This window comes from Hypanus sabinus, chromosome 13, assembly GCF_030144855.1.
Source record: "Hypanus sabinus isolate sHypSab1 chromosome 13, sHypSab1.hap1, whole genome shotgun sequence".
In the NCBI taxonomy this organism is placed as follows: domain Eukaryota; kingdom Metazoa; phylum Chordata; class Chondrichthyes; order Myliobatiformes; family Dasyatidae; genus Hypanus; species Hypanus sabinus.
This window is the reverse complement of record NC_082718.1, coordinates 32,126,878-32,142,128: the sequence shown is the minus strand read 5'-3', so window position 1 is coordinate 32,142,128 and position 15,251 is coordinate 32,126,878. Positions and strand designations below refer to the sequence as shown.

The following is a 15,251-nucleotide window of genomic DNA, read 5'->3' as shown; positions in this document are numbered from 1 at the left end:
GTTAGCAAGACAGAAGCGCTGATTATTGACTTCAGGAAGAGGAGACCAGAGATCCATGAGCCAATTCTCATCGAAGGAACAGCAACTTCAAATTCCTCAGTGTTATCATTTCGGAGGGCTTGACCCGGGCTTAGCACGCAAGAACAATTATAAGAAAGCGAAGCAGCACCTCTGCTTCCTTAGGAGTTTGCAGAGATTCAGCACGACATCTAAGATGGCCCAACCCATCATGGGTAAAGCTCCCCCAACGAATGATCACACCTATATGAAATGTAACAAGAAAGCAGAATCCATCATCAGGGACCCCAACACCCATGCTCTCTTCTCATTGCTGCCATCAGAAAGGTACAGGAGCCCCTGGACTCACACCACCAGGTTCAGGAACAGTTACGACCCCTCAACCATCAGGATCTTGAACCAAACAGCTCACTCTCAAGGACTCTTCATCTCATGTCCTCGATATTTATTTGTTTTGTATTTGAAGCGTGTCTTCTACACTCTGATTAACTACAGATTTTCATTGATTCTCTTATTATTAGTATGTTATAGATTTATTGAGTATACCCATAAAAAATGAATCTCAGCTGTATATGGTGAAATATATGTACTTTGAAATACTAGTAACAAACTTAATATCTTGTCTTTGTGGACCTACCTACTGCCTTTAAAACCATCACCCAATTGTGGTGGACTACCATGGACTGAAACGCTTCAACAAAATTCACACCAATGCTGAGAGCAGCCTGCATTACCTCACTTCTACCACTTCTAACCTGTTCCATTGATCCAAATTATTAGTCTGTCAACCAGAGCAGTGCTGCTATAAGGTAAGCTTCCTGCGACTAAAAGAAAATCGGAGGACTGTAACCAGGTTCTTCATTCCACTCCTTAATAAATATCTGAACACTCAATCAGGCAGTTCACAACCTTCATCTCATACCTGCTCCTAAACAAGCTTTCAACTAAACATTGGTACATTTCTATGTCTCTGTATTTTCACCTTCATAGGATGGGTTGAGCTAGCCAAAGTTAACTCAAACGTGCTGAGTACTTGCAGATTTAACTATTCCAAACATTTCAGGATGCCTCTTATATCACTCCACATGGACATCACTTGAACTCTGATGCAGAATTTTGATTCACAACATTCCACTCCACCACCTCACCCCCCCAAACCTAATACTTGACCTGCTGACTTGCTCCAGCAGGTTGTTTGATGCTCCAGATTCCAGCATCTGCAGACTTGTTCTTGTGCCTTTCATTACTTAACATTTGACTAACAATGTCCTTACTCACACTGCCTGATTTATCCATTTCTTTATGATCTCTGATTCCAGTTAAGAAATCCTCATTCTTAAAAATTCATCCTCTCTATCAGGGATTCCAAATCTGGAGTACACAGACTCCTTGCTTAATTGTATTGGTCCTTGGCATTATAACAAAAGGTTGGGAACCCCCTGCAATACTGTTGCTTCTCATCTCTAATTCATACAATTGCCCAAGGAAAGGCCTCTTCGTTCCTCCTAGTCTTGTGCCTGTTACTCCAATCACTTTGCACGAAAAATGGACTCTGTCTTGATTCTGTTTTATTTTTTGTAAAAATTATGTATAATTAATGTTTGTTTTTTCTCATGAATGCTGCTTTATAATGCTATGTATCTGAGATGCTTCGCCACACCTGTGCATACACGAAATTGTGCTAATGACAAATTTTAGTCAAACCACCAATGGGGGCATTGCCTTCAACTAAATCACTAATTTTTGGCATTTTCTTCCTAAACCTCCTCACCATTCTACGCCTCTTAGATCCAAGTTTTTAATGTGTAAACATATTAACAATGTGAGGAGCACATGCAAGTCTACCAGATTCAATAGGCAAAATGCCATCAGTCTTTTTGATTAATTTTGTACCTGCCTATATAAATGGAGCTCCACTGCCCTGTGAGAGAGGCCCTCTATTAGTCAGGGTCAATCCAGCTGTCCACATGACACACAAGCCACAGGGCAGTACAATATGGAGAGCAAGCTGCTGCCCATGTAGCGGACTCCCCCTCTCCACGCAGCTGATGAATCCAAGGGAATGGCAAGAACCAATACAGATTGACACCAGCAGTGTTGCAGGAGTTGCCAATGAGTGGTGAATTCAATGTAGATTGCCTTAGGGACTCTAACTTCAGGGTTTACTCCTGAAGACTTACCCATGAATGGGTATAGCTGCAAGGCAACGGATGAGTTGTCTCTCAAAGTTGTCTTCTGGATGAGCTGCCAGCCATGGCTGGCAAACCCCATCAGCCCAAAGCAACTAGTTTTAAGGCTCCAGTAATCCACTTCTACCCCCTCTCTAGAAACCATCCCATCAGGTTTAGTAGATGAGCCACGTGAAGGCCAGGAGCTGGACTTGGTTACCAGAGACTATCTGAGAGCATTTAATAGATAGTGGGAGTTCAACCCCACTACTACCTCCATCTATGACAACCTTAAGGAACCCCCGCCACCCTACATCTCTTTGAATCACATCGTTCCTACTTTTCAATGAGCCTTGGTTTATGGAGCTTCCTTGATTAAGAAAATACACAAAATAAAGGGCATTGAATCATGTGGACTCTCAATCCTTCAAACTACCTCATTACCATCCAGCACCTTGTTGTCCACGTACACTTCCTCTGCAACTGCAACACTTGATTCTACACTGTTATTGTTTTCCCTTGTACTACCTCAATGCACCGTTATAATAAGTTGATCAGCATGCAAGACAACTTGTCACTGAACCTTGGCACATGTAACTAAATTATCAACTTAACATCTATAAGTCTAGCTTGTCATCTGATCTCTGAATTAACATATACGGGGGGGGGGGGGGGGGGGGGGAGAGAAGAGGTGGCAGCAGAGTCAAGATAGAGGATCAGTCTTACATCTGTTTATTCACAAGCAGTTATATTATTTTGTGTGTATAAGTAATTGTATATTAATATAATTATGTATACTATACAATTATAACAAAGTTCAAATTTCAAAGCAAATTTTATTATGAAGGTAGATATATAATCACCACTTACAACCCTGAGATTCATTTTCCTGCAGGCATACTCACTCAGCAAATCTACAGAACAAGATGAAAGATGAACCAGAGTGAAGAAGACAACAAACTATTCAATTATATATAACGGAACCATGAATACATAGTGCTGTATTGCTATGAATCTGAATAAGCAGAGATAGGCCATATCCAAAGATGCCCATCCAATTCCATTTGCCTGCATTTAGGGCATCCCATAACTACAATTTATTTAGAATCTGTTATGTACATAGAGCAAAGCCCCAAAACTGATTTAAAAAGACGTTGACGTACAAACCAACCGAGATATATTTTTTCATGTTATTCCAAAAACATTCTAAAGTTATTAACAATTTTTGTTACTTTTTTTTTAAAAAAATTACACCTTCAAGCTATCAATCCAGAATCCCGAGTGAAATGCAGTATCATGAAATCTAAAATGTATTCGTAAAGCGGGACGCAATCCGAGGCAACACGGTGCAGAAATGCAGAATGTAATGGAATGCTTCAGGACTGCAATAGCATTGGAGGGATCGAAATACTAGTCTCTTTAATTGAAGCGGTCGGACTCAAGAGTTTACATCAGTATTGGGGGGGGGGGGGGGGGGGGGGGGGGGGGGGGGGGGGGGGGGGGGGGGGGGGGGGGGGGGGGGGGTGTAGGAGAGAGCGCCAGCCACACGGCGAGGTCAAGTACAAGGAACACGCACACAATAAAAATGCAAGAAAGGGCGAATGCAGCAGCAGCGGTACGAGGTCGGGGATGGGAATGGGGGGAAGAAGGGGGGGCCCCGATGCACACTCACCCAGCCGGGGCATGACGGCGCCGAGGAACTGCTCGTCGTCCTGGTAGTGGTTGTCGTGCAGGGCCTCCAGCAGCTTGTGCAGGACATCCTGCGGCACTTTGCAGCCAGTTCCCCTCAGCTCGGCGAAGCGGCTCAGCCGAAAGTGCTTATCCAACTCGTAGCTCTCGGGGTTGAACGTCTCCCTCACCGACATGGTCCGGGCCGGCGCGCTTCGTGTGTCTTTTTTTCTGTGTGTGTGTTTTTTTCTCTCTCGCGAGCGTTGGCGCGTTGACAGGCAGATTAAAAATGTTATATACACTTTAAAATAAAAACCCTCCGGTCCGGTGCTCCGCTCCGCCGAACCTGTGTGGCGAGGTACACATCGGGTAAAGGTTAGAAGCAGCGCTGAAGCTCGCCGCTTTTTTTTTAAAAAAACTGCAGCCAGTGGAATTTTTTATTTCCTTATTCCGCTCTCTCTCCTTTCCCTCTCGCTTTAAAAAGGTCGCCGTTTAAAATTATTAACCCTCGATGGTGCCGCTCGGCTCCTTACCTTCGATCCGAGCGCGCCTCGGCACCCAGCAGAACACCCACAAATCCCCGCGCTCAAGAGGTTGGTGGGGGGGGGGAGGAGGTGCGGGCTGCGGGAGCGCGCGCGCCGGTCCAGCGCACGCGCAGTGGGCGGCTCTCGGCGGGGAGCCGGGTTGTGGCGACTGCGCCTGCGCGTTGTTTGTGCATTCTTCGTCTTTTTCTCGTGGTGCCGGGCGGGTTAGGAGGGAGAGGTAATTCCCCGTTGTTTGTTCCTGCGAAGGGGAAGTGAAGAGTGGACGGAATTCCTCTGCAAGTTTTCCCCGGATCCGGGAGGGTCGGCAGACTACGCATGCTCCCTCATGCGGAGGGGCCGGCAGCCGTCTCTCGACCGGGCAGGCATGCGCCGTCCGAGTGCGGAGCCGGCAGCCCTCCCACCTCCCCTTCGCCAAAGAGCTGGCGCGCTAACGAGCTGAGCGAGCCGTGGCGCCTTTCGTCCGTTCACACGGCGATTCATTCTGCGCTTGAGGGCAAGATCAGCGCAGGCCCGCCAGCTCTCTCTCTCATTGATGCTTGACCAAAAGAAGAAAAAATAGAAATCTATTTTTTTTGTAATACGACACGACATATTTCTGGGACATTCCTTGTGAGAGGGAGTCAAGTTACTGGTTTATTGGTGAAAGGGCCCGGGGCGCGGCTTCTTTAAAGGCTGCCAAATGGCGCCTTTTATTACGCCCGCGCCTTTAAGAGGCGGCGGCCAAAAAAATTAGAGACATTTAAAGGGATCTGGCGGCTGGCCGCCGAGTGGGGGAGCCCGCTGGCTGCAGGTTGTTTATTGGCGGCTGGTTTTAAAGTCTCCCCATTCCCTCCCGCCCTCCCTCGTCCCCTCACCTCCCCATCCTCTCCCATTCCTCCTCTCCTCTCCTCTCCCCTTGCTCCTCGCTCCACTCTCCCTCTCCTCCCCTCTTCCCTATTTCCTCCTGCCCTTCTCACTTCCCCATCCTCTCCCTGACCTCTTCCTCCCCTTTCTACACTCTCTCCCTCAAGCATCCCCACCCCTATCTCTCACTCCTTCCTCTTATGAGGAAAAAGTCAAAGACTTTTTCATGGGCTATTCCCAGGAATGCTTGCTGAGCCAGTTATCAGCTGCTGCTGGAACAGTCAACTCTGTGAAGAACATATTTTGATCTCCCTGGAATGTGTTGGTCTTCCATAATATGGGAGTGCTGCCAACTAGCACATTCCAAGATGCAGGAGCACCTGCTAACAGGTGTGCAGAAGCTTGGTACAGCCAATGCAAAACCTTCATAGGGAAGGAATACAGCCTGGCGACAGCTTTGTACAGTTGTGAGACCTTTGATGCGTGGCTCTGTGTAACAACCAACCTGCTTGAGGAACTTAGTGGGCTGGGCAGCATCTGTGACCTGGAAAAACGTTGAAACCCTCCACTGGATTCAAGAATAGAGAAAGAAGACAACGTAGCTGTGTTGATTGGCAACACTGAATGTAAAGAAAACCATGCACTATTTTATCTTTGAGTATAATAAAGCTTATTTTTGAAGTAAAAATGCTAGAATTGAATAATAATAAAGTTGCTGCTGCTGGAACACGGGAAGGAAAACAAAATGCTGATAGTACTCTGCAGGTAAGGATCATTTGTGAAGAGAGAAGTGGAATTTAGGGTTGCAGACTGAATATGCTAGGTTGTTTCCTTTGGAAAAGAGGAAACTAAAGAGAGATGTAACTGGAAGATCTTTACTGCAGGGGAAATAGAGTATAAAGTGGGGAAGTTCTGATGCAGCTTCACAGGACATATCTGAAACAGAATCAAATCAGGTTCGATATCACTGGCATATGGGGTGAAATTGTTGTATGTGGCAGCAGTACATTGCAATAAGACTGTAAGATATAAGAGCAGATTTTGGCAATTCAGTCCATTGAGTCTGCTCCACCATTTCATCATGGCTGATCTATTTCCCTCTCAGCCCTAATCTCCTGCTTTTTCCCCGCTACTCTTCGTGCCCCGACTAATCAACCTTTGCCTTAAAAGTACCCGAAGACTTGGCCTCCACAGCCACCTGTGGCAACAAATTCCACAGATTCACTGTCTGGCTACAGAATAAGTGATTAAAAAGCTATAAATTACAATAAGAAATACATATATAATTAAACAGTGCAAAAAGAGCAAAAAAATCTGGAGTACTGCATGCAGTTTGGCCTCCATGTTTAAAAAAAGAGTGTATTTGGTAAAATTCCAATAATATGGCTTCCAGTTATTTGGAAAGCCTGATATTCATCAGCCTAGCATATGAACTGGAGTTCTAAAGGCCAGGTTGTGTGTGCGGCCATAGATGGGGGTTAGACTGCGGGCTGGGCTTGGATTGTGGCTTTAGTGACTGGCTAGAACCAGGGAGGGGATCTGGAACATCAGTCAACAGCAGGGCATGTATGCAGCTGGTGTCAGTCTAAAGTGTATCTTTTGATCCCTTTAAACATGCAGATTCGCTGGGAAACTTTTTACACTACTACGTAATAGGTAATTAAAGCATGATCATAGATGTTGAAAAAAACAGAATGCTGGAAGAATTCACCAGGTCAGGCAGCATCTACGTGGAAGCAAAATGTGTCAGTCAATGTTTCGAGGCACATCATGGCACAAGGGGAAAGTAAAGTCAAATTTATTATCAAACTACGTATATGTTAACATATACTACCTTGAGATTCATTTACTTGCAGGAATTACAGGATAAGAAAAAATATTTAATGAATAGAATTTTGGAAAAACTATACATAAACAAAGACTGACAAACAACCAATGTGCAAAAGCAGACAAATTGTACAAATAAAAAATAAATATTACCAAGGACATGAATTGCGGAGTCTACAGGCTGTCAAAACAGTTCAGAACTGAGAAAAAATTGCTGGGGTACAACAGTATGTGGGAGGGAGGATGTGGGAAAGGGGCTGGTAGGTGATAGGTAGAACCGGATGGGGAAGGGGAGGGATGAAGGTAGGATTTGGGTGGGAAAATGGTAGAACCTGACATCTCATATTCTGCTTGGATAGTTCACAACCCAATGATATGAATGCTGGATTTCCCCCCAACACACCCATCCAATTGGTTTTCGTTTTGTTCTGTTCATCTCTCCCACACTCTATCCCCATCTACCTATTCTGCCAACAAGACAGGTTAACAGACTGTATACTTGGTTACAAAACACCTCACTGCTTACTGCAAGATTTGCTGATGGAACTGTTGACCAAAACAGGTGCTTGAACCAGTAGTGGGAATTAGCCGCCTAATTACATCAATCCAACTTCATATTCTCCCCACTTGCCCCACTCCTCAGGTTCTACTATTCATCCACAGACTGAGGACAATTAACTCACAAATCCACACTTCTTTCTGCAGGCAAAGAGAATATTCAAGCTTGATAGAGACACCTCCCGAGATCAAGATTTATTTATCATGGTTACCAGTGATCATATTTATCATTGAAAAGCATTGTTTGTATTAACAACCAACACAACCTGAGGATGTCCCAGGGGCACCCTACAAGTCATAGAACACTACAGTACAGAAGCTGACACTTGGGCCTATCTAGTATGTGCCAAACTAGAAGTGTTGCCACACATTCCGTTGTCAACTTAGAATGCCCACTATGATCTGCAACGTAACACAGAGCACAATGGAAAGAACAACAGCAGAACAAGCCACATTCCTCTCACCTGCCCGCCCATCCACATACACAGTTCTCTACATCAGACAGGCAGTCTTTGGCCTCTAGCCTCCAGCAGACTCAGAATTGCAGGCATTAGTCCCACGACTTCCCCAGTGGATTCATGGAGATGTGCAGACTCGGGGCTCCTGCCATCAGGCCTCAACTTGCAGACTTCTGATTGACCTTCGGGCTTCAATCTTTGACATTGATCTCATGTCTCGATGATCACTGAACACTAGGCCTCAAACTCTAGACTCGCCAATGATGGGACCCTGAACACACCAGTGTTGTTGGCTTGCTTACTTTTTGCTCTCTTCCATAGATGCTGCCTGTCTTGCTGAGTTCCTCCAGCATTCTGTGTGTGTTGCTTTGCATTTGCAGCATCTGCAGATTTTCTCTTGACCATGAAACATTAGCCTTGTTTGTCACTATATGAACACTTTGTGACCTCTTGAGTGATGGTTGTCTACCATGTCCGACAAAGATAGACCTGTGTGGGAGAGTTTTTAAAGTGGAAAAGCTGTTGCACAGGGGCATTTCTCCTCTCCGGACCTTAGAAGTCCAGGTCCAGTGGTATGAACGAGCATCGCAAACTGCGGTCTTCCTTGGTTGCAGTGGATGACCACGACATCTTCTGTGTCTTGTCATGTTTTCACTCTCCATAGAGCGTTGCAGTACCACCTTCCTAGCTATTGGAAGTCACTGTAGATCTCATCCGCCCAGTCCACCAGAGCTGGCTTCACATGTGAGGACAGGCGGGTCCCTGTCTCACTGGGGTATGAGGCTGCCAGCTACCCTCACCTGGTTTAGCCCACCTGTCGAAGCAGTGCACCGGGGTGTCTTGTCTTGTCTTGTCCATACTGCACCAACCGCTGCCACTGGGCTATAAACCTGCAGGAGCAGTGTGTGGTTAAGTGCCTTGCTCAAGGACACACACGCTGCCTTGGCTGAGACTCAAACTAATGACCTTCAGATTGCTAGCCCAAAGCCTTAACCACCTGGCCATGGGCCGACAGATGTGTGGCCGCTGTCGTATGCAAACAGCTACGGAGCCACAGCTGAGAGCTGAGTGTCCGGTGGGGACCAAAGGTGAGTGATCTGCCCCAGAATGGACATGACAAGCCCCTCCCTGGGCACCTCATACACAGTGGCCTACAGAGTACTTGAATATTTTATGTTTTTCCCTTTCCAAAGATTCCTGGCCAACAAGAACACTCTCAAAAAGAATTCTAATTGAGAAAGGTCTCTTTTGGGTAAGAATTCTAATTAGAACTCACTGTCTGGATCATTTTCAGGAACCTCCTCTGGAGCTTCTCCAATGGCAGCACATCCTTTCTTAGATATGGGGGCTAAATCTGCTCACAATACTCCAAATATAGTCTGAGCAATGCCTTTCAAAGCATTACATCCTTGCTTTTATATTTCTAGTCCTCTTGAAATGAATGCTAAAGTTGCATTTGCCTTTCTTGCTACTAGGATTCCCAAGTCCCTTTGCAACTCCGATTTCTGAATTCGTTCAATATTTACAAAATAGTCTATGCCTTTATCCCTTCTACCAAAGCGCATGACCATACACTTCCCTACACTGTACTCCAGATACCAACTTCATTACCCAATCTTTCCTGCAGACTCCCTGCTTCCTTAACACTACCTTCATGCCCCTCCAGTTACCTTTGACATTCCATAATCTTGGCCACAATCCCTCCATCCAGATCATTGACATATAAAGTGAAAGGTAGTGGATCCCTGATAAACATCACAAGTTACTGGCAGCCAACCAGAAAAACACCTTTTATTCCCCTTTGCTTTCTATAGCCTTAAACACCAGAGAATCTGAGGTGAAAGGAAGAGTGCTCTGGCTTCTTCCCCTTTCCTTTCCAATCCTGGAGAAGGGTCTCAGCCCAAAACATGAATTATTCCTCTCCATCGGTGTTGTAGAATGAACCAAAAATTACAAACCTGCTGTTTTAAAGTGTTCATAACACTAAAAATTTTGACAGTAATCAGAGAAAAATTAAAAATATATATAATCTGCGAAAATCAGAATCTGATGTGTTAACTTTGATTCTCTCTCCACTATGGCTGAGAATTTCTATCACTTTTTTTCTGTTTTTATTTCATTTGTATTAGGATAAGAGTTTATTATTGATTGTTGCATATAGTATATGATGGTACAGTGAAAAGTTTGTCCAGCAGTCTGTTCATCTAGATCAATTCATTACACGTTGCATTGAGGTAAATCAAGGTATAATAATAACAGAATGCAGAATAAAGTGTAACACCTACAGAGAGAGTCCCACTTGGTGGTGCAATAATATCAGCACTGAACTCCAAAGAGAAGATTCCCGAGTTGAATGCAAGAAAGGTTGAGTGTTGAGCTACCAACTCAGCCTCATAAAACAAGAATAGCTTGCTGCGGAAACATGACGGTGCCCCGATAACTCCACTGCTGAGTTAAGGGCTATTCTTCTTCTACATAAAGAGTGCAGTGCAGGTAGAAAATAAGGTCATAATGAGGTAGATTGTCAGGTCAAGAGTTCATCTTAATCTATTAGGGAACCTTTGCACAATAATAGCTACTCCGAGAGGGCATAATTTTAAAGTGATTGGATTAAAGTATGGGGGGGATGTCAGAAGCAAATTTTTAACACAGAGAGAAGTGTGTGCATGGGGACGCACTGTCAGGGGTAGTGGTAGAGGCAGATACATTAGAGGTATTTAAGAAACTCTTAGATAGGCACGTGGGTGATATAAAAATGGAGGGCTATGTAAAAGGAAAGGGCTTGATTGATCTTAAAGTAGGTTAACAGGTCAGCATAACATCATGGGCTGAAGGGCCTGTAATATTATATCTTCATTCAGTAGACTTATACCAGTGGGGTAGAAGCTGTTCTTGAGCCTGGTGGTATGTGCTTTTTAGCTTTTGAATCTTCTGCCTGATGGGACAGAGGAGAAGACAGGATGTCCGGTATTACTAGACATCACCAGTGATCACCAGTGTTGACCAGATTGTATGGGCACATCTTTCAGTCCAATTATTCCATCACCATCATTGATTGGAACAACACAACTCATCTTTGCTCTGTTTGAGTAAAATAAACATCCGCTCAGAGATAACATGTTCTGAAGCTGCAGCATTGAGGGCAATGGGCAGCGAGTCCAAGGAAAAGCCACCACATCCAGATTCCCCTCAAAGTTGAAGTTGTACACACTCCTGACATAGAGAGAGATTGCTGCTTCTTTCTTGTTGCTGGCTGTAAATCCTGAAAGACCACCACTGTCTGCTATGCAAACACCATTACCCTTGAACAGAAACTCCTACAAGAAGTAGTGCGTACAGTCCAATCCATCATGGGTAAAACCCTCCCTGTCATTGAGCACATCTACGTGAAATGACAATAGACAATAGGTGCAGAAGTAGACCGTTTGGCCCTTCGAGCCTGCACCGCCATTTTGAGATCATGGCTGATCATCTACTGTCAGGTAGATAGTAGAGGTAATGCTGCCTCAGGAAAACAGCATCCATCATCAGGGACCCCCACTACCATCTGGGAGAAGTTACAGAAGCCTCAGGATTCACACCACCAGGTTCAGAAGCAGTTACAACCCCTCAACCATCAGGCTCTTGAATCAAAGGGGATAGCTTCCACTGGCCTCAGCATTGAAGCGTTCCCACAACCATGGACTCACTTTCAAGAACTCTTCACCTCATGTTCTCAATATTTATTGTTTATTTATTTATTATTATTATTATTTCTTCTTCTTTTATTATTGCACAGTTTGTTGTCTTCTGGTTGAACACCCAAGTTGGGTGGTCTTGCATTGATTCTGTTATGGTTATTATTCTATAGATTTATCGAGTATGCCCACAAGAAAACGAATCTCAGTGTTGTATATGGTGACATATATACACTTTGATAATAAATTTGCTTTGAACTTTTGAACCACTACTGTTATGAGGATACCTTCATTTCTCTAAAGTAACCCACCACCATCTTCTCAAAGGCAGCTGGGTTGGGAAATAAATGTTGGCATTGTTAGTGACAGGCCAAGAAATAAATTAAAAATAAAAGATATGTGTTTTCAACAATACTTATAAAGAATATTTTGTGCTAAATTCCAAATATTTTTCTGCCGAAAATATGTGACAGAACTTCTTTGATCAGAACTGACGCCTTACACTTTACGATTCACCAGATGGCAGTGTGCTGTAATGTAAGAAAATGCTAAATGAAATGATGCTCCCACTATTTCATATTGACGTCAAAGGCAGACAAATCGGGGAAAAGCTCTGGTCAGGTTTGAATATTTTCTTTCCATGTCATTTCAGAGTGATCCGTAGTCTCTGATTGCTTATCTAAAGAAGTATCAGACCTCGAAAAATAATCTTTTACTGAGAAAAGGAGATGGGAGGTTCAAAATGACATTCCTCCTAAATGTAATATTATTATAGTGCAATATGTAATACATTGTGTTCTTGCAAATAAATGAGAAAGGGATTTGCTGAGTATCTGTTTCTAATGAAGACAGAAACAATGTAATAATGGTAGCTCTGACCACAATTTCCTCCAAGAGGACCACAGCCTTGTTGTGATTTGGAGGCTTGTGTGCTTCAGTGACCTGGAGAGCTACGTTGGCTGGAATCAGGGCTTTATGCTTTGGCTCTTGGTAGGATCACCCATGCCAAACAGGTCAAACTGTGAAGGCCAGATTAAAAGTGGTCTACCAGTCCTCCAGGTTCAGGGGTTCAACTCAGAGCTAACAACCCTGACTGATAAAACAAAACTGTTACAGAAACAGCAGTGAAGAATCCTTTTACATCTGAGCATGATGGTTTTCCTGAGTCTCCACCCAGGACTTGCATGACCCACTAGTGAAAACCGAGAGGGAGCAACTTACATGATAAAAGAAATCCTGGGCACCACTAAAGATGGAGGGTTGCTTTACTGTCCTAAACACCAGCAGTGTAACAGGCTGTAAATAAATAAAATAATATGCAAACAGATTCTTTATTATAGGAAGTATAGATACTCATTAATAATTTTCATGACATAACGCCAAGCTGCACCCACCAGAACAAAGTAATAATCCTGGTTTACTTCAGCTTTCTTTTTTAGCTGGGTATGCTTATTGAAGAAAGAAGTCAGGCAAGGAAATTTACCCCGATTAAAGATATTTGGGATCCCTAACAGTATAATCTAGTGAATTATAGGCCGTTGAGCTTTACATCCATTACGTATCCCGTAACTGGAGAACTTACCAGCAAAGATAGAGAGGTCCGTTGAAGTCTGATGTCACTATTTTCAAACGTTTTTATTTAGAAAGGGGCACAAAAGTAAGGTTAATGCAAACATTCAGATAATGCACATCACCAATACTCAATCTAAAGCGCGGGTATAGTCATAATCATCATTAAGAAGAAATCTCGGCTGTTGTCTAGGGGATAATATTTTTGTCCTTTGGAAATATAAAAAGTCATTCAGACGTCTGCAGACTTTAGCCTTTCGAGGAATCGTTGGGTTTCACGTGTTTTAGAGGGATCGGTGAAAACGAAAAGAAAACTTGCCCGTGTCTTTATGACCACTCCGTTAAAATCAGGGGAGCGTTGGTTTCCCCATTGTTAGTTCGAAGTCCTTCTCGGTATTATCAGCCACCCGCTCCCCAGTCAAAGGAGTTAGGAGCACACGTGGCGTTGAGTGGCTTCCAGCTCTCCCGGGAGCGTTGAGCGAGCAAGTTCCTCTGGTGCATCGCTAGGGTACTGCCTCCTGCAGTCCGCTTTCATCTTTACTTGCAGAGTTGTAGCTGTCCATCAAAGTAGGGGGATGCAATCTTCACCCCCACATGGCCCGAGGGTGTTCATGTCCACGGTAGCTGTCACGCAGTAGGGACACACAGGTGCCTCTAAGAACAATGGTCAGAACCGTTGCATTGTCTCTCACTTCCGAGACCCGAATTAATAGCGATCTTGCGATTCTCCGGAAGGAGGGTGCTGCTCCCGCTCCTTTGGCCCCTCAGAGCTGTGGTACCTCCATAACACATCAATGACAGGGAAGATACTGGAGAGGATTTTTTAGGTTAGAATTTACTCACAAATGGAGAAGCCATGGGTTTATCATGGGCAGATCTTGCCTTATGAACTTAGATTTTTGAGGAGGTGATGAAGATGATTTATGAGGGTAGGACAGTGGATGTTGTCTCAATGGACTATAGTAAGGTGTTTGACAAAGTCACTTATTGTAGGCTGATCCAGAAGGTTAAGACACATGGGATCCACAATGACTTGACAGACGGGATTTAACATTGCCTTGGCCAGAAAAGATAGAGGGTAGTGTTGAAGGGGTGTTTTCCTGACTGGAGGTCTGTGACCAGTGTAGTATTGCTCAGGAATCAGAGCAGGGGCCTCTAATGACCATAAGATATAGGAGAATAATTAGGCCATTTGGCCCATCAGGTCTGGTCTGCCATTCCATCATGGCTGATATATTATCCACCTCAACCTCCACTTTCAATATAACCAATGACTGGGACCCACTTGGAGTGTTACCTCTGGAATGTCAGAGGCTGAGAGGCAACCTGATGGAAGTATTTAAAATAATGAGAGGCATATATAGGGTAGATAGTTAGAATCTACCCTATCTAAAGGCAACTTTTTTTATTACATGACCAGTAGATGCCCAGAACACCCGGCTGGGTGTCTGAAGCCCTCTGTTGGTTGGTGTCGACCATGGATATTGAGTTCCAGCTATCTACACGATATGCAAACTAAAATGCAAGCCAGGGCAATATGATATGGAGAGCATGCTGTTGCCCATGCAGCTGATGAATCCAAAGGAATGGCAGAGACCGACATAGTTGGAGTTGCCAGTCAGTGTTGAACTCAACATAGAACTGCCCTAAGGACTGCAGCCCTGGATTTTTCCTCAAGGTTTACTGCTGAACCCTTTCCCATGAGTGGGTATAGCTGCAAGGCAGCAGAGGCATGAGATCAGAGCTGCCAGCCGGGGCTGATGAGCCACATCTGCCCAAAGCGACTGGTTCTAAGGTGCCAGTAACCCAGATTTGCCCCTTCTTTTACCAGTAGAAACAGTCCCACCAGGCTTAGTAGCTAAGCTACACCTGATGGCCAGGAGCTGGACTTGGTTGTCAGAGGCTATTTAAGATGAACAC

The 15,251-nt window shown here is 44.4% G+C and overlaps 1 protein-coding gene across 2 annotated transcripts in view; it reads right to left on the bottom strand.

The window, feature by feature from the left end:
• sephs1 (selenophosphate synthetase 1) overlaps window positions 1-4,438 on the bottom strand; it is a 78,952-nt gene extending 74,514 nt beyond the window's left edge. Inside the window, exons 1-2 of one of the 2 annotated variants that reach the window (XM_059987428.1) lie at window positions 4,388-4,438; window positions 3,859-4,200 (exon numbers count right to left, since the gene is read on the bottom strand). In XM_059987428.1, the coding sequence (XP_059843411.1) occupies window positions 3,859-4,051 (193 nt within the window). In that variant the 5' untranslated portion in view covers window positions 4,052-4,200; window positions 4,388-4,438. Of the gene's footprint in view, window positions 1-3,858; window positions 4,201-4,387 lie in introns of those variants that run through there. The other variant, XM_059987429.1, reaches the window with a different exon arrangement.
• Window positions 4,439-15,251: the final 10,813 nt, after the last annotated feature.